This window comes from Pteropus medius, unplaced genomic scaffold, assembly GCF_902729225.1.
Source record: "Pteropus medius unplaced genomic scaffold, Ma_sr-lr_union100, whole genome shotgun sequence".
NCBI lineage: Eukaryota > Metazoa > Chordata > Mammalia > Chiroptera > Pteropodidae > Pteropus > Pteropus medius.
Window position 1 is genome coordinate 4,525,522 of NW_024345479.1, and position 18,040 is coordinate 4,543,561.

Consider the following 18,040-nt stretch of genomic DNA (forward strand, 5'->3'; position numbering starts at 1 on the left):
TCTATAAATAGTCCCTTATTTAACTTCCTTCAGTCAAACCCTTTTGAGTAGCCATATGTTTTCACCTGTGAAGTTGATATTGACTGAGGCATGTGATTGTTTAAGAAAGTTTAAATATTAATCGATGTTTCCTTTGGAATTTAGGATTAAAACTTACTGGTTTTATTATTGGTAAAATATGTCTTAGTTGATTTTTGCCACAATAGTAAAAACTACCCCAACAATGTTTGCAAGAAACATTTATCCTCAAGCTCTCGGGTCCAAAGATCAACTATGGGGTTCAGCAGATCTAAGTTGGGCTCAACTGGGTGACTCTGCTATAGACTGCTAGTCAGCTGGGCTTGGCTCTAGGCCATAGGTTTGGTTTTGATCTGCTTCCTGGGTTTTCTTCTGGAGCCAAGGCTGAATGGGGCAACAGCTACCTGGGGCATGTTCTTCTAATGACAGATCACTGGAACTCAGGAGAAAAAGCCAACCCAGATAAACATATTTAGCCTCTGCTAACATCCGTTTGGCTAAAGTAAATGTTACAGCTAAGCCCAAAGATGTAGGGCATGGCCCATCCTGAGACCATGGCAAAAGAGTGATGCATAACCCTATTACAGGGGAGTGAAGTATTGGAACCAATAATTTCTTCCACCACAAATAATAAGTCTGTTTATTAAATATAGAGCTTATGCTTGTGACTCATTATATTTAATATTAACTTAAACCCTAGTGATCACAAACATTTTTCAATGTACAAAAGCTACCCTTCAAATAATAATTGCTAACACTTACTATGGAAGTATTATTTCCTAGTAATACTTTGTGTTTGAAGGACTTGAGTGCACCTTTACATGTATTAACTCACTTAATTCTTAAAACAACCTCATGAGGTAGGTGCTATTATTACCCACATTTTTACGACTGAGGATACTGAGGCATAGAGATGTTAAATAACTTGCCCATGGTCAATACAGCAGGTAAGGGGCAGGAGGAGAGCCAGGCTCTGGAGTTCATCTTTTAACTTGTGTACTCTACTGCCTCTAGAAGGCATCCAGACTATTCAGAAGGCAACCGAGAAGAAATCTGCAGGCTTTCAAGTTTGTGCTCCTTTTGCTTTTGCTCACATCAATGACACACTTCTTGACTGCCCAAGACAAGCCTCACATGTAAGTTCCCTTGTTTATTAAAGCTGCCATCTACCAATCTGCCTCTTTCTTCAGTCTTTTTTTGCCCTCCAGGTACAGCGCCAGTTTGCAAACCAATACCAGGGATTTTTGTTCCTACTTCAGTCCTCTGAACTGTTGAACCCCCATCTTCTTATTTTTCTCAACATACATTTATTGAACATCAGCAAGGACTAGATTTGGGGAGGAGGAAAGGCTAGTGGCTATGTGGGTAAGAATACAATCTCACCACTCAAGGAAATCATTCTCTTAGTCAATGATTATGCCTGCTCTGAGCATTCCTGTGCACAGCTCTGTGGGTACAAAAATGAATAGGACATAGCCGCATTTCCTTGGAGCCAGAAGTGACTATCAGGCACTTTAGTAGGATGTCAGAAATAAATTGAATTCTTTCTCTCCTGAGTGCCCTTCCTCTTGGCCAAGTGTGCTGTTTTCATTAGATCAGGATGCAAAGCTGGCTTAACCAGTCTCCAAGACCATGAGCTTTTGGAAGACTCAGATATGGCCCAGGATATGCAGCTGAGTTTCTATGGGTCACTTGAAGCTTCTTCCACAAGGGACAAGTAGACTAGAGCCCAATTGTCAAAGATAAAAAAATTTGGCCTTTGGTTCAGTGACACCAGTGCCAGCTGGGAGAGGCCTAAATGATTAAGTGTAGAGGAAATTCAAGTTACATAAGAACTGGCCAATTTGTTAAAGTAAGCCAGAAATGGGTCTGCAGGCGGGAGAAGTGGAGGTTTTATTACAGTGGTAAAATAGTAACCTGCCACAGTGAAAAAGCTTGAGGTCACCCACTAGGAGAGGCTACCTCTGGCTGACCCTAGACAGCACTTAGAGTGTGATGTGCCCAGGCCCAGCTCCCCTCAGGGCTCCAGGTAGTCTTCGAGGGGCCATTTCTTCTCTAACTCTCAAGGCAGCAGCAAACAACCTGCTTGTCTCTGGGTCTTGACGCCCAGGAGCTATAGCATAGTTTGCTATAAGGAACTGGTGTTCGAGCTCCTAGTTAATCAAACGGAAAAAAAGCAAGCACATCCTCACTTAGCTAACTTTCCCTTCCTGACAATCACCCTCTAGCTGGCAGAGACACTAGAAATCACAAATAATTCATCTCTGAACTGAAATCACTGGTCACAACACTTCCATGAGGTAGAAGTTATGGTTGAATTAACCCTATCCCCACTTCAAAGTCACGGGAAGAGTTTTCCCATTTTGATAGAGCTGGTGAGGCAGGGGAGTGTACAGTAGAACCAGCACTGACTGGCCTTAAGAGCACAACTCCTGGGTGCAAGTTGTAGCTCCGCTGGCTACAAAAATTGGAAAAAGTCATGCAATCTCTCATAAGCTGGGTCGTCACATCTGTGAAAACCCTTTGTAAGCAATGGTATCTTTTTACTATATGGACACGATAAGTACAATGTTTTGCTGACCAGGAAAGCATAATATCCCTCTCAGAGCTGTTTCTAGAAAATAGTTATCAGCAATTGCTACTTCAGAGCTCCCCTCTAGCAGGGTTTGCTTTTTGCTGGCTGCCAAGAGGCTGGGAGCTGCATTTGGGACTCACCTACCCCAAGGTTGTAGATTCCTCTGGCATTTCTTTCTACTCCCTGCAGACTTACTTGGTTCGATTCATTTTTCTCTTTTATTTACATGACCTTGTATTTTATGTATCTCTTTCTTAAATCGTTTTTGGGACACAGCGGGGTATTATTAAGTACATACTGTACACACATAGGAACACTGGTCATTTTGCATGCCATCGTTTTGTCTACTTTTTAAAAATGTTGTTTGCGACTTAGGCTAGGTCACAGGAAAATACAATACAATCGCCCCTGAGATGAGCCACAGGAAAGCTCCCAGCACCCCTCCTGGCTTATGAAAATGGTCCTACTAATGCTAATTTTAGTAGAAATTCACCTTACTCTTCCAGGTACAAAAGCATTAAGTGGCTTTGCAGGTCTTTTAGAGGGATTCGACCCACTTGGCTTTCCTCCGGGCATCTTTTGCCAGAAAATTCCAGTGGAGTAAGTGGTGGAGGGTGGAGGCGGCGCAAAGGCTGAACTTGGCGAACCCAAGTGTGAAGGGCGGGCGAGGTCATGAGGCTGGTTAAAAGGTAAGGGAAGGGCCATATTAGCATAGTATGGTAAGCATGGTGGTAGGGACACTAGAGGTGGGCGCAGGGATTTTGTTGATCTTGAAGGTGAAGCTAGAAGTCCGATTACCCACTTAGAAGAAGAGGTCCTAGGTAGAGGCTGGGAGGTCTCAAGGGCAGAGCGGGAGCCGGACTGCAACCCTCGGGCGGGGCGAGTCCGGGGTTCAAACGCGCTGCGAAGATGGCTCCCGCAGCTCGGGGAGGATGACCCGGGAGGGAGAAGGGGAGCGCGGGTGCAGCTGCACGCCCTGGTCCGAGAGCAGGCACGCGGCCGTGCCCTTGTCCAGCCTTTCCTTGTCCCTCGCCATTTGGAAGTTTGGATAAACCGCTAAATCCACGCGGTCCTCCTCCGACCACTGACGCCGTGGAGTCTGGTCCGCTTGGATGCTGTACGTCCGAGGGGCAGAAAATGCTCGGGCTTCTGCCTCATCCGTTTGAGGATCTGTTCGCCGCGAGTTTCGGTCGTTTCAAAACAACGTCTTGGGTCGGAAGTACAGCGCCAAGCTGGGCTCACCCAGGAGCTGGGCGGGGGTTAGTGGTGACGTGAGATTCCGGGACCTCTCGCGTCCTCCTTCATCTGCCATGCTCCCAGATAATTTGCCAGGGTAGGTGCTAGGGCGGGGCAGTCGGAGAGGGATTTCCCAACGCGGTTCCAACCATTCTGTCCTTTCGAGGCGGCGGGATTCAGGATGACTTCGTACAGGTGAGTGTCGCCGAGAGCAGAGAAAAGTGGGGAGTCAAACTTGGCCAGCCCTGCGCGCCATCTGAGAGCCACCAACGCCAGGGCAGAGGGAGGCAACGGTTGCTCTCTAAATAAAGTCCAGCGCGTCCCCCATGTAGGTGGGGACAGCAGGAAGGGGACGAAGCATACGGATGTTGCTGTTCCCCCAGAAAACGCTGGTTTTCCAGTTGGAAAATTCTATGTGGAAGTTGCCTTTCCTGGCAGGGAATGTGGGATGCGGGCTTGGGAGCGCAGGGTTCGGGTCTCGCGGCTTGGAACCCGGAGGCTCTGACTCAGGTTAGGGGCCTCTTTCCCGCGACCGGGACCGAGCGCCTCGGGAACATGGGTTCCCCGCGGTGGGGCCGCGGGCTCTGGATTGTCGGAGAGCTGAGGCTGCTTCAGAAAACACCCGAACTGTCGGGCATTTTGGAAAAGTCGATTTTCAGATCCACAAGCACAGCCTGAAGGCGGAGGGTCTGTTATGTGGCACTAAAGAGCCTCTAAGGGTAAGCATAATAATTAACGCGGGAAAGGAAACTTGGAGGTTTACCTTAATGTTTAAAAACTAAGAAGAAGGATCAGAAATACATTTCGTGTCTTTTTTTCTACCTCCAAAATATTTTCTTTGTATTTTTCAAAACTAGAACCATCATTTAGCAACGACTAGAAAGTTATCTCGTGAAAATGTAAAAACATGCTGGTGAGAGGATGTTTTATGAACGTTAAACATACTTTGCACACAGGATGTGGCGGAGCGAGGGGAAGGGAGGCAGCCTTTGCATCCATCGAATGTCCCCGGGGAAAGCTTTCTTTCCGGCGGTCTCCGTCCCGGGTATTCCCCGACCCCACCTTCCTTATAGTGTAACCGGGAAGTCCTGGCACCACCCTCCAAACAGGTGCCATTGAATTTAAAGCTGCAAACTCCTCTGCAAACCTGACTTTTCATGCCCAATTGGACAGCTGAAAGCATGCACAAGAGGTCTGGGTTTTAATTAATGTTCTTTGCCAACCTTATATCTCTACATCTTAAAGGTGCTGGCCAGTGTGACTTTGGGGGACCTAAAGTTCCTCCCTCAGAAGAAACTTCTTTTAAACTTTTCTTTGCCTTTTAAGCTTTCTTTTTCATTAAAAAAATATCTGATTTTGAAATGGGTAGTTTTGATTTTGTCCTAAGATAGGATAGCATAATGATTAACGGGGGGAAAGGAGAGTTGGAGGTCTACTTTAAAGTTTATAAACTACGAAGAAAGATCAGAAATACGATTTGTGCCTTTTTGTCCCCAAAGTTTCTTTTCTTGGTATTTTTCAAAACTAGAGCTGACAAGTATTTAACACTGACAAGGAAGTCATCTCATGAAAATGCAAAAATGTTTCCTCGAGATTATATTTTCTAAGCATTAAAATGAAGTACATGTTGTACAGAGGATGAGGTACCCCGACACACCCTACCCACCCAAGGCTGTAAATGATCAAAGGCCATGCAATAAATTCAATAAACAGTAGAGGGTAAATTCCTTTCCTACACTATGGAGCTCTTATTTGTTATGTATAATTCCTATTTTAGATTGTCTCAGTAGTGCTCACAGCAGCACCTTTTGAAGAAAGCACTCTCATTATGCCCTCTCTACAGTTGCAGAAATGGAGGAAGTTAAGTTCCCTGAGAAATGCATTAGATAGAGCAGATTGGAATTCAGCTCTATTTAAGCCTAAAGCCAGTGCTTTTTGATTGTGTGAGACGTTTTATTCATAACATTTCATTTAATGAATATTTGATAATCCTACTACGTGATAACCCTACTAGGTGCTGGAATACAAATGTCTTGACCTCCTGAAGAAGTGGCGATTCTATCGTATTCAACATCATCAGTTGATCATTTTTAACACCCTCCCAAAGAACAGAACTATTTTCAGTAGTCATCAGTAATAATGATTATTTTCTTGCTTTCTTCTTTCATCTTAAGACAGTTTGCCTTTAGTAGTTACTTTAGTAAAAATATGCTGGCAACAAATTCCCTCAAATGCTGTTTGTCTGAAAATGCCTTTATTGCACCTTCATTCTTGTATATTTTTGCTGGTATAGAAGATATTTCAATATTTCTGGCTTCCCATATATTTTGTTGGAAAGTTAGCTAGCATTTTCTTTTGAAGAGAATTCTCTTTTCTTCTCTGGCTGCTTTTAAGACTGTCCCTTGTCTTTAATTTCCAGCATTTTTACTATGTTGTTCTTTGGTATGTGTTAATTTTTAAATTTTCCTCCTTGTGGCTCATAAAGCTTCTTGAAAGTGTGGGTTTAAGTCTTTCATTAGTTTTGAAAGTTTTCAACCATTTTTTTCTTCAAATATTACTCTACCCCATTCTCTTCCCCAATGCTCCGATACTCACTGCATCCTCTATGTCCTTACTTCTTTTCAATAATTTAAAATCTTGTTTCTCTACCTTTCATTCTGGCTGTTATATTCTGACCTGCCTTCCAGTCTTGTCTAATTATCTGTTAAATTCTCATCCACTGAGTTTTTAATAATTATTTTTATTTCTAAAATTTCAATCTAGTTCTTGTTATAGTGTCCAATTCTGTGTTAAAATTCTCAACATAACTTACAGTTCTTTAAGAGAGCAAGGATACTTATTTTACAGTAGGTGTCTGATAATTCTAATATCGAAAGCCCTGCTTTTTTATTGTTTTAATTTCCTCATTTAAAAAAAAATGTATCTCCACATGTGCCACACATTGTTGTTGTTAAATAGTTTGTGAAAATAATCTGAGTTCTGGGATAACTTCCACCAGAGATGACTTATGTTTGAGTTGGCTAGGCACTGAGTGCACTGTCAACGTAGATCACTTCAGTTCACTTCAAGAGGTGGTGAATTCAATTCGCTTCAATTATCACTTGAAGTGAAGCCTACTGGCCATGCCTGGGAGTGCTTATCTGATTCTGGTTCACCTTTCTCCAAGGTATAGCCCATTGGAGTTCCAATACAAAACAAAGAGGATTCACCAGACGCCCTACCCCCACCTTCATCCATGGTAGATCTTGGATTCTAATATTTATTCAATATTCTTAATTCACAAGTGAGAACAAATATTTTCCTGTGCTCGCCTGTATTATTTATTGTTGGATCCGTCATTTCTTCACACTCTGTGCCCATCTATTAATTGGTGTCTCATGTTTTTCTCATAAATGAATTAAGATTAAAGCTTTGCTCTCATATCTGTTAAAAACCATGTCAGTAGTCCAATATTATCACTTTTATTTCCTTGTTGATTTTTACTGTGCGAATATCATATTTCATCTGATGCATACATATTTTGATCTTATAGATGTTTCTATGGTATCATAATTCACAAAGAGATTAGTGGGATAAAGTACACAGAAATCATGAGACTTCCTTCTTAGGCAAAAGAAAAATCAAGACTAACTGGTTTCGATGGCCTGCAGAGGCAGCTTGACATCAGGACCATCCCTGCTGTGGTACAGGCGTCCCTCAGGGCAAGGAGGATTGCCTTCTTCTTACTCAGGCCTAGGCTGCTCTCCAGTTTCTGCCTGGTGGCAAAGCTTTGTACCTGGAGTATAAGAACTGCTTGGCAGGGTTAAACAGCTGTACCTGGCTTGAAGAAACAAGTTGCCATCAGCTGATTACAGATGACTGGTTCATTTCTTTATTTCTCACTGACTTTTTAGTAATGGGATTTTGGCCCTTTCTTGAATGTTTCTCAGATATGGTCCAATCAGAATAGCAGACCCATACAATTATAGTTGTAACATTCTCACTTAAGCATGTAAATGGTGTAATTTTAACAGTATAGAACATTTGTAGTTATCTGATAAAAATTCCGCTGTTGAACATTTTATTGGTAATCTTTAACCACACAGTTCCTATTAATGACTGCAGCACAAAATGCTGTCTCTAGCTGGAACTAGGTTTGCTAAAAAGAACTCCTAGCTGAGTAAAGTCTGATCAAATGGTCAAACAACTAAGAGTAAGCGAAGGTCTATTTTCTGCCAGAAGTTCTCTAACTTGATTAGTTAAAGTACAACTAATCAAGTGTCTTTTTCTGAATACTATTTTAGAAAATTGGATGTTACAGAAATATATAAAAAAGTGAAAATTCCACATAAAATTTTTGTATATACTCCAGTTTTTCTGGACTTTGGTTTATTCTTCCCACTCATTTGCTTATTCTTGAATCAGTATCATGCTTTTAATAGCTGTTACTTTTTAATTGTTTTATTCTTTAGCAGTAGCACGGCCTAGCGTACAGCCATCCCTCTTATTTATAATATTTTTCTTGCTATTCTCCTGTATTATTTCTGATAAATTTTAGAGTCATTTTGAAAATTAAAAAATTTTGTTGTGGTTTCATTTATGTCGTTATTATATTGAATTTTCAAGAATAAGAAATTTATCTCCATTTCTTAATTCTTAATTCTTTCTTTGTTCAATGACAAAATTAATACTTGATCACTGAAGAAAGAGAGGGAGAGAGAGAGAGAATAGGAATACGCTGACACAAGAATATGTTGGTTGTGATTTTTGGTAAAACCTTTTCTTATTCCCTCAAAAAAAGAATATGTTAATTGCAGGATTCTTTACCATCATCTGATTTTTAGCATTGGCCACAATTAACAACTGATATGTGTCATTTCAGATATTTTTCTATGACTATACACTTTAACTCTACCTATACTCTGATATACAATCCAATAGTTTCAGTTTTTTTAAGAACTCATATTGTATATTCTATGTATATTCAGCCATTTGCTTTTATTTTTTTTAGAAATGCATTTCATTATTTATTTAGATGTTTAAGCTCTCACAGTAGGGTTTTACAAGGGAGTGAACACTTGAAAAATTATTTCTCCCAAAGAACTAAAACCACGCATTTCCAGACAGCATAAATATATGATTGAACTAATGTCAATATACATCACATTTTGTCAATTACATAATAAAACAAATTATCAAGTATCCAAATATTAGGTCACACAGCTCAACAGGTGTGTATTAGATGTCTATTCAATAGATTACCAGAAACTCACTTTTTTTTTTATTACTTTGAAGAGAAATTTCTTTTTTTTAATTTCACATATACAGTACATTGGTTAGACATCTATATAGTTCATAAAACTATCCCCCCAATTGCTCCCTCCCTCCCCTGGCCCTCCACCTAGTCATCATGTTAATGCTAACTGCATTCCCTCTGCCGTGCTCCCCATCCCTGTGCCCAACTATCAACTACTAATTTGTACTTCTTTAACCCTTCACCCCATTCTCCCAGTCCCCCAACCCCCCTCCTCTGTCTGTCACCAAATTCTCCACTACATTTGTGAGTCTATTTTTGATTAGTTTGTTTTTTTTGTTCCTTAGATTCTGCATATAAGTGAAATCATATGGTATTTATCTTTCTCTGTCTGACTTATTTCACTCAGCATAATAACCTCTAGATCCATCCATGTCGTTACAAATGATAGGATTTCATTTTTTTTAATGGCTAAGTAATATTCCATTGTATATATGAACCATAATTTCTTTATTCAATCACCTGTTGTTGGGCATTTAGGTTGCTTCCATATCTTGGCTATTGTAAATGGTGCTGCCATGAATATTGGAGTGCACAGATCTTTACGAATTATTGTTTTGTTTTTCTTTGGAAAAATATCCAAAAGTGCAATTGCTGAGTCAAAAGATATATCCATTTTTAATTTTTTGAGAAACCTCCATACTGTTTTCCATACCAGCTGTACCAATTTGCAATCCCAGCAACAACGTATGAGGGTAACCTTTTCTCCGCATCCTTGCCAACACTTCTTGTTTTTTGATTTCTTGATGAGAGCCATTCTAACAGGTGTGAGGTGATATCTCACTGTGGTTTTAATTTGCATTTCTCTGATGGTTAGCGACCTTGCGCATCTTTTCGTATATCTGTTAGCCATCTGTATTTCCTCTTTGGAGAAGTATCTGTTCAGGTCTTCCGTCCATTTTTTAATTGGATTGTTTGGTTTTTTTTGTTGTCGAGTTGTATAAGTTCTTTATAAATTTTGGATGTTAACTCCTTATCAGATGTAGTATTAGCGAATATCTTCTCCCAGTTGATTGTCTTTTTGTTTTGTTGATGGTTTCCTTTGCTATACAAAAACTTTTCAGTTTGATGTAATCCCATTGGTTTATTTTTTCTTTTATTTCCCTTGCCCAAGGAGATTTATCTGAAAAGCAATTCCCGTTAGTAATATCAGAGAGTTTACTGCCTATGTTTTCTTCTAACAAACATTTTTTGTTTTGTTTCGTGTCTTACATTTAAAACTCAACACCATTTTGAGTCTATTCTTGTATACGGTGTAAGAAGATGGTCCAGCTTCTTTTTTTGCATGTATCTGTCCAATTTTCCCATCATCATTTATTGAAGAGATTATCTTTACCCCATTGTATATTCTTACCTCCTTTGTCATATATTCAGTGAGCGTATAGGCATGGATTTATTTCTGGGCTCTCTGTTTTGTTCCATTGATCAAAGTATCTGTTTTTATGCCAGTACCATGCTGTTTGATTACTGTAGCCTTGTAGTATAGTTTGATATCAAGTAGTATGATACCTCCAACTTTGTTGTTCTTTCTCAAGATTGCCGTGGCTATTCAGAGTTTTTTATGGCTCCATATAAATTTTAAGATTATTTATTCTAGCTCTCTGAAAAATGCCATTGGTATTTTGATAGGAATTGCATTGAATCTATAGATTGCTTTGGGTAGTATGGCCATTTTAACAATGTTGATTCTTCCTACCCATGAACAGGGTATATGGTTCCATTTATTTGCATCTTCTTCAATTTCTTTTTTTAACGACTTATAATTATCCGAAAACAAGTCTTCAACCTTCTTGGTTAATTTGATTCTCAGGTATTTTATAGGTTTTGATGCAATTGTAAATGAGATTGTTTTCTTAATTTCTCTTTCTGAAAGTTCATCAGAATACCATTTAATCTGGCTAAGGGTCTGTCAATTTTGTTTATCCTTTCAAAGAACCAGCTCTTGGTTTCATTAATCTTTTGAATTTTTTCTAGACTCTATTTCATTTATTTCCACTCTGATCTTTATTATTTCCTTCCTTCTGTTCACTTTGGGCTTTGTTTGCTGTTCTTTTTCTAGTTCTTTTAACTGTAAGGTTAGTCTACGGCTATGCTACCCTGAACAAGCCCGATCCCGGCTGATCTCAGAAGCTAAGCAGGGATGGACCTGGTTAGTACTTGGATGGGAGACCACTTAGAAAGACCAGGTGCTGTAGGTGTAAAAAGTAAAAAAATAAGGGACTGTAAGCTGACAAGTTTCTTGCAATCTGTGAAGTCAACCAAGGGTTGCCTTGCCTAAAAAATAAAAAATAAATTAAAAAATAATAATAACTGTAAGGTTAGATTGTTTATTTGAGCTTTTTCTTATTTCTGGAAGTAGGCCTGTATTGCTATGAATTCCCCTCTTAAGACTGCTTTCTCTGCGTCCTATAAATTTTGAGTTGTTGTGTTTTCATTTTCATTTGTTTTTAGGTATCTTTTGATCTCTTCCTTGATCTCATTAATAACCCATTCATTGTTTAGTAGCATATTATTTAGCCTACATGTGTTTGTGTATTTTCCAATTTTCTTCTTGTAGTTGATATCTATTTTCATACCATTGTGATCAGACAGTTGATATGATTAAATCTTAAATTTATTGAGATTTGATTGTGTCCTAACATGTGGTCTATCCTTGAAAATGTTTCATGTGCACTTGAGAAGAATTTATATTTTCCTGCTTTGGGGTAAAATGCTCTGAAAATATCTATTAAGTCCATCTGTTCTCGTGTATCTTTTAGGCCCATTGTTTCCTTGTTGATTCTTTGCCTGGAAGATTTGTCCATTGGTATCAATGGAGTGTTAAAGTCTCCTACTATGAGTGCATTACTATTTATCTCTCCTTTTATGTCAGTCAATAGCTGCTTTATGTATGTAGATGCTCCTATGTTGGGTGCGTATAAGTAAAGGGATTTATCAATCCCTTTATTATTATGTAATGCTCTATTTTATCTGATACAAGTATTGCTACCCCAATTTTCATTTCCGTTTGCGTGAAATATCTTTTTCCATCCCTTTACTCTCAGTCTGTGAGTGTCGTTTGATCTGAAGTGGGTCTCTTGTAGACAGCATGTGCATGGGTCTTGTTTTCTTATCCATTCGATTACCCTATGTCTTTTGATTGGAGCATTTAATCCATTTACATTTAAAGTGATTACTGATAGATACATTGTTATTGCCATTTTATTATTCATATTTGTTATTTCTATTTTCTTTTTTACCCCTTCTCTTTTTACAGAAGACCCTTTAACATTTCTATTAATGCTGGCTTGTTGGTGATGAATTCCTTAAACTTTTTCCTGTCTGGTAAACTCTTTATCTCACCTTCCATTTTATTCAAAAGCTTTGCTGGGTAGAGTATCCATGGTTATAGATTCTTGTTTTTCATAACTTTGAATATTTCTTGCCATTCCCTTCAGGCCTGCAAAATTTCCTTTGAAGTCAGCAGACATTCTTATGGGGGACCCTTGAAAGTAACCAGCTTCCTTTCTCTTGCTGCTTTTTAAGATTCTCTCTTTGTCTTTGACCTTTGGCATTTTAATTATGATGTATCTTGGTGTGGGTCTGCTTGAATTCTTGTTTGAAACTCTTTGTGCTTCCTGAACTTGTATGTCTAATTCATTTGTCAGATCAGGGAAGTTTTCTGTCATTATTTCTTCAATTAGAGTCTCAATCCCTTGCTCACTCTCTTCTTCTTCAGGTATTCCTATGATTCGGGTATTTTTATGCTTCATGTTGTCCCAGAGGTCTCTTAAACTATCCTCATTTTTTAAAATTCTTTTTTCTTTTTGTTGTTCTGATTGGGTATATTCAAATACCTTGTCTTCCAATTTGCTGATTTGATCTATTTCGTCCAATCTACTGTTGAGTCCTTCTTGTGTATTCTTCATTTCAGTTATTGTATTCCTCATTTCTGTCTGGTTATTTTTTATGGTTTCTATGTCATTTTTTGTGCTGTTGAGGTTCTCATTGTGCTCATCCATTCTCCCCATAAGTTCCTTGAGTATCCTTTATTCTGAACTTTGTCTTTGGTAGGTTGCTTGCCTCCATTTCATTTAATTTATTTTCTGGAGTTTTCTCCTGTTGTTTCATTTGTGGCATGTTTCTTTGTTTTCTCATTTTATTAGCCTCTCTGTGTTTGTTTCTATGCAACAGGAATATTTGTTTTGTCTCTCAGCTTTGGCCAGATGGCCTAATGTGGACGGTGTCCTGTGTGGTCCAGTGGTGCACTCTCCCTGATCCCTTGTGCCGGGAGCTCTGGACATCACCTTTGTGTGGGTTGTGTGTGATCTTCTGTTGTCGCCAGAACTTTTTGTTGTTAGTAGATCAGTTGATTGGATTAATGTTCAGGCTGACTAATTGTGGGAATTGGCTGCACCCTCAGGATAAGAGTTGTTGTGTGGGGGCTGACCCCACCGAGTGGGATTTGCCCGAGCAGGTTTGTGTTCTTGTTGCAACCACACTTTGTGTGTATCACTACTGGAACCAGTCAGGAATTGCTCTGTTGTGATCTGGTGCCAGCTTCCAGATGCGTTGGTTTTGTGACCCCTTGGGAGGGGCTCCCCTGTAGGCCAAGATCAGCTGCTGCTTTTGATTGCTCAGGGCTACCTAGTGAGAACTACAAAGCGATACGCTGATGGTTGTTGCCTATGCTGGATCTATAGGTAAGCGGAAGAGATAGTGCTGTAGGCAGCTCTCGGTTATCCCCTGTCCCTGACCAATGGCAGTTTAGCAGAGGGAACAGTGCTCCTCAAGGCCTGATACTGCCTATCAGATACCTGTAAGTCCCTGAAACTGGATGAGCCTCTGGGTGATATGCGTGTTGGGTGGCGCAGGGACTCTGGGAGTCTCCTGGGTCTAGTGAGTAAATTTCCCCCTGCCACTGCAGTGTCAGTTTATGTGCCCATGCCGTCTCTGTAGCTCGCTGTACAAGTTTCCACTCGTAGCAAGGTCAACTGCTGCCCACCCTGGGCCTAAATGTGCTACCCCAGAGCATGGGCAGCTGCCTATCAATGTGCAGCAGGCACTTTATGTACTGGATGGGGCAGGAGCTCAGGGAGTCAAAGGCCATCAGGCCAATACAGACCCTTATAATCCCCTTAAGAGATATTGCAGCTCATACACGCAGCAGTGGTCTGTCCACAACTGCTTTCCTCGAAATGCTCTCACTGCGCCAAAGTCTGTTGCTTGCGCTAATTGCTCAATCCCAGAGCCAAGCAGGGCACAAGAGACTGCTTGTCAATGGGCTGCAGGCACTTTGTGGCTTGGCTGAAGTGCGATCTCAGGGAGACAAGGTCCGTTTGGCCAATGTAGCCTCAGTTTTGCTGCAACTTCTATGCCTGGGCGTTCCTACTGTAGACCCAGATCACAGTGAGACCAGCTGCCATCAGGAGTGTTCCCCCAGACCTCTGTACTCCCCGACACAAAATTGCAAGTCTTGCAGGCAGCAAAGTTCTGCCTGCCATTGATTTCCGTGCAGTGCCCACCCTATGCCAGCCAAAGATTTTTGTCTGTGTTGATTAGGAGATCAGGGGAGGGGAAGGGCAGGGCTGTGGCAGTTCACTGTCAATGGGCCACCTGGAGCAATTTGTGGGTAGGGTGGGGTGAGTTCTCATACAATGGCAGTCAGATCAATACAGCCTCCATCTGGCTGCAAATTTGGTAACTGTTGTGAGTTCCCACAGAAGACCCAAATCACAGCAAGACCAGCTGCTGTCTGGGACTAGCCCACATGTCCCCTGATATCCAACCAAGTTCGTATTGGCAGCAGTGATCTGCCTGACCCTATCTCTGAAATGCTGCTCACAGCACTGGCCGCTGTTGCTGGGATTAGAAACTCCACTCTCAGCGATGGCCCTGCTGTGACTACTTGGCCCTGAATCACTCTGAGCAGGGCTTGGAAGCCATCCAGTAATACCTGCCCCGAGCAGTCTGCAGGTTAGGTGGGGCGGGCTGGGACACTGTGCTGGAGAACCCCTCAATGAGACCAGGATACTCCTCTCCTTCAGGAGAGCCTCTGCAACCTCACTCTCCCTCCCAGTAATCTTCCACCACCCAGGGAGTGTGGGTCCAGCTGGATTCGGGACTTTGCCTCTCCTACTGGCTTTCATGTGGCTCCTTTATATTATCAGGTGTCTGGTGTTATGATCTGTTGGATTTCAGGTGATTCTTCACATTGATTATTTTATAATTTGGTTGTAATTTCAATGCAGTCTTGCGAGGAGACGAATTCTGTTTTTATCTAGTTTGCCATCTTCCCGCTCTCCGGAAACTCACTTTTTAAGAGAAGTTAGCAAGAAAAGGAAAATAATCAATCACACTTCAAACAAAAATAATAGTGGTAAGCAACTTCCAACGTATAAAAACATTATAAGATTTCAGAAACTTTATGATTAAATATAGTTTTAGCTGCAAAACAAAGCATCGCTACCTTCTAAAGATGTTTACTAAAGTATATATTCTACATGTTTTGTGTAAGACAAAGGCAACATTTTACTAAATATACTTAATAGCTTTATTCTTTTCCAGGCCCTTCCTGTAAAGTTATACCCCAAATGCAAACATTCAATTAACTGTAAGACTTTTTAATCTGAAGATATTAAAGATGTGCTTCTCTACAATGTAGATTTTCAAAATGGAGGTTTTCTCTCACAGCACAAAATGAGATTTCTAGAAAGACAAAAATTACTGTAAGATTTGGTTAAAATTCAACAAAAATCCAGCAGTTGCCTCAAACTGGTGTATACTGGTACAAATATGGGAGATTTAACATAAAATGAGAAGGCAGATAACCACATAGGCCCTTCTTTCAACATTTAAAATGACCGAAAGGATAAACCACAGAAGATCTAGGATGTTCACAGTCCCTGGGATTTTAATTCTATATGATACTAAAAATATACAAGTATTGAGCTGAGTATTTTGGTAATTTAATCTCTAAATTTCTTATATGTTAATAAGATTCTGGCATGAGAATAGATTTAAGAAAGACTTATAACTCAAACTGCATGATTTTAGGAATTTCAATAGAACAAATGAGAAGCACATTTTAAATGCTGAACAGCAAGAATCTTTTGCTAGGACCAGGAGACTAGGCTCCTGGGGGCCACCTTAATAGTCTGTCTGCCACATAGGTCCACATGTTTTTTCTTAAGTTTCTGCTGCCTGGATATTCTATCTTTTTGTGTTGTTAAATTGAATTAGATCTCTTTGCATTATATTTTTTGGCTTATAAAAAACTGGGTAGTAGTGTGGTGTTTGAAAGTGTGATCTGGTTTTGAATCCTGCATCCATCATTAACCAAGCAATTTACTTTTCCTCTTTAAGCTTCAGCCAATGCATCTGTTAACTGGGTGTAGTAATAGAACCTCATTATGTAGTGAGAACTAAATGAGATAATGTACACAAAGCTCTTGGCAGAGGGTTAGACATAGTAAGTGGTAATTAGATGACAAGAATAATAATTATTTATTAAAATATTTTCCTGTTTTTGATGATTATAAATAAAGCTGCTTTTTTTTTTAGTTAAACAAATATATTTATTTTGTAACTAGCTACCCCACTAAAATCTTACTATTTCCAATGGTTTCTCATTTAATACATTTTAGTTTTCCAAGTATGCAATTATTTCATCTGTAAATAATTAGACTTCTTATTCCCCTTTTTGTTATATATTTTTTTATTCCATAAACTGATCTTACTGCATTTATTAGTGCTTTATGACAATGTTAAATAACTGTAGTGGGTCTTTTTATTTTGTTTCTGTCTAAAATGAAATTTTCCAGTGTTTCACTGTTAAACATAATGCTGGCTTTTGATTTGAAATATAAATCTTTTGCTTTGTTAAGAAAGTTATCCACCTCTTCTTATTTAGCTTGAGGAATTTCTATTTAATTGTTTATAAATCCCAAAGCTGTATTTTTAAAATTGTCAAACTAAAGCAAACGTAAAGAATGTTACCGTGAATACTCATACACTCTCCACTTAGATCCAACAATAAATATTTGTTTTATCTTCCTCTCTTTCAAACGGCCAAACCATTTAAAAGGGAAATTCCAGACATCTTTTTTTTTTTTTCTTGGCGAGGCAACCCTTGGTTGACCTCACAGATTGCAAGGAATTTGTCAGCTTACAATCCCTTATTTTTTTATTTTTATTTTTTACACCTAACAGCACCTGGTCTTCCTAGGTGGTCTCCCATCCAAATTCTAACCAGGCCCGGCCCTGCTTAGCTTCTGACGAGATCAGGTTTGTTCAGGGAAACATGGCTATAGAAAGAAAGTCCAGACATCCTAACACTTCACTCCTAAATAGTTCAGTGTACTTCTAAGAATAAGAACATTCTCCTGTATAATCATAATAGGATCATCTTACCTAAAAAAAATTAATAATTCCCTAACATAATCTAACATTTAGCCTATGTTCAAATACTCACAATTGTCCTCCAAATGTCTTTTGTAACCGTTTTGGGGACAATGATCCCATGAAAGTCACACAGTGCATTTGGTGGTTAGATCTGCTTAGTCTCTTTAAACTATCAAAAGCGGTCCCCATCTCCATGTCTCCACTTTGTTTTTTTTTTCATAACATTGTCCTTTTGAAGATTCCAGGTCAGTAGGCTTGTAGAATGTCTCATATCCTGATGTGTCTGTTCTTGATGGTGTTTTCCGGTTTGCTTATCTTTCCCCTGTTATTTCCTATAAACTAGAAGTTAGATCTCGAGGCCTTATTACATTTTGGTTAAACATTTTTGGCATTAATACTCCATAAATGATTGTGTACTTCATAACGTACCACATCAGTGGGAACATTTTGTCAGGTTGTCTCACTATTAGTGATGCTAAACTAAGTTCAGTCACTTGGTTAAGGTAGTGACCACCTGATCATTCCAGTTTTTTTAA

At 39.6% G+C, this 18,040-nt stretch overlaps 1 protein-coding gene and 1 pseudogene across 1 annotated transcript in view; both read left to right on the forward strand.

Moving 5' to 3' along the window:
- Positions 1 to 3,855: 3,855 nt before the first annotated feature.
- Positions 3,856 to 18,040, forward strand: part of B4GALNT2 (beta-1,4-N-acetyl-galactosaminyltransferase 2 (SID blood group)) — a 39,784-nt gene continuing 25,599 nt past the window's right edge. The window contains 1 exon segment of the mRNA XM_039873767.1: positions 3,856 to 4,024. Coding sequence (XP_039729701.1) covers positions 4,011 to 4,024 — 14 coding nt within the window. The 5' untranslated portion in view covers positions 3,856 to 4,010.
- Positions 11,202 to 11,320, forward strand: LOC120611367 (uncharacterized; annotated as a pseudogene).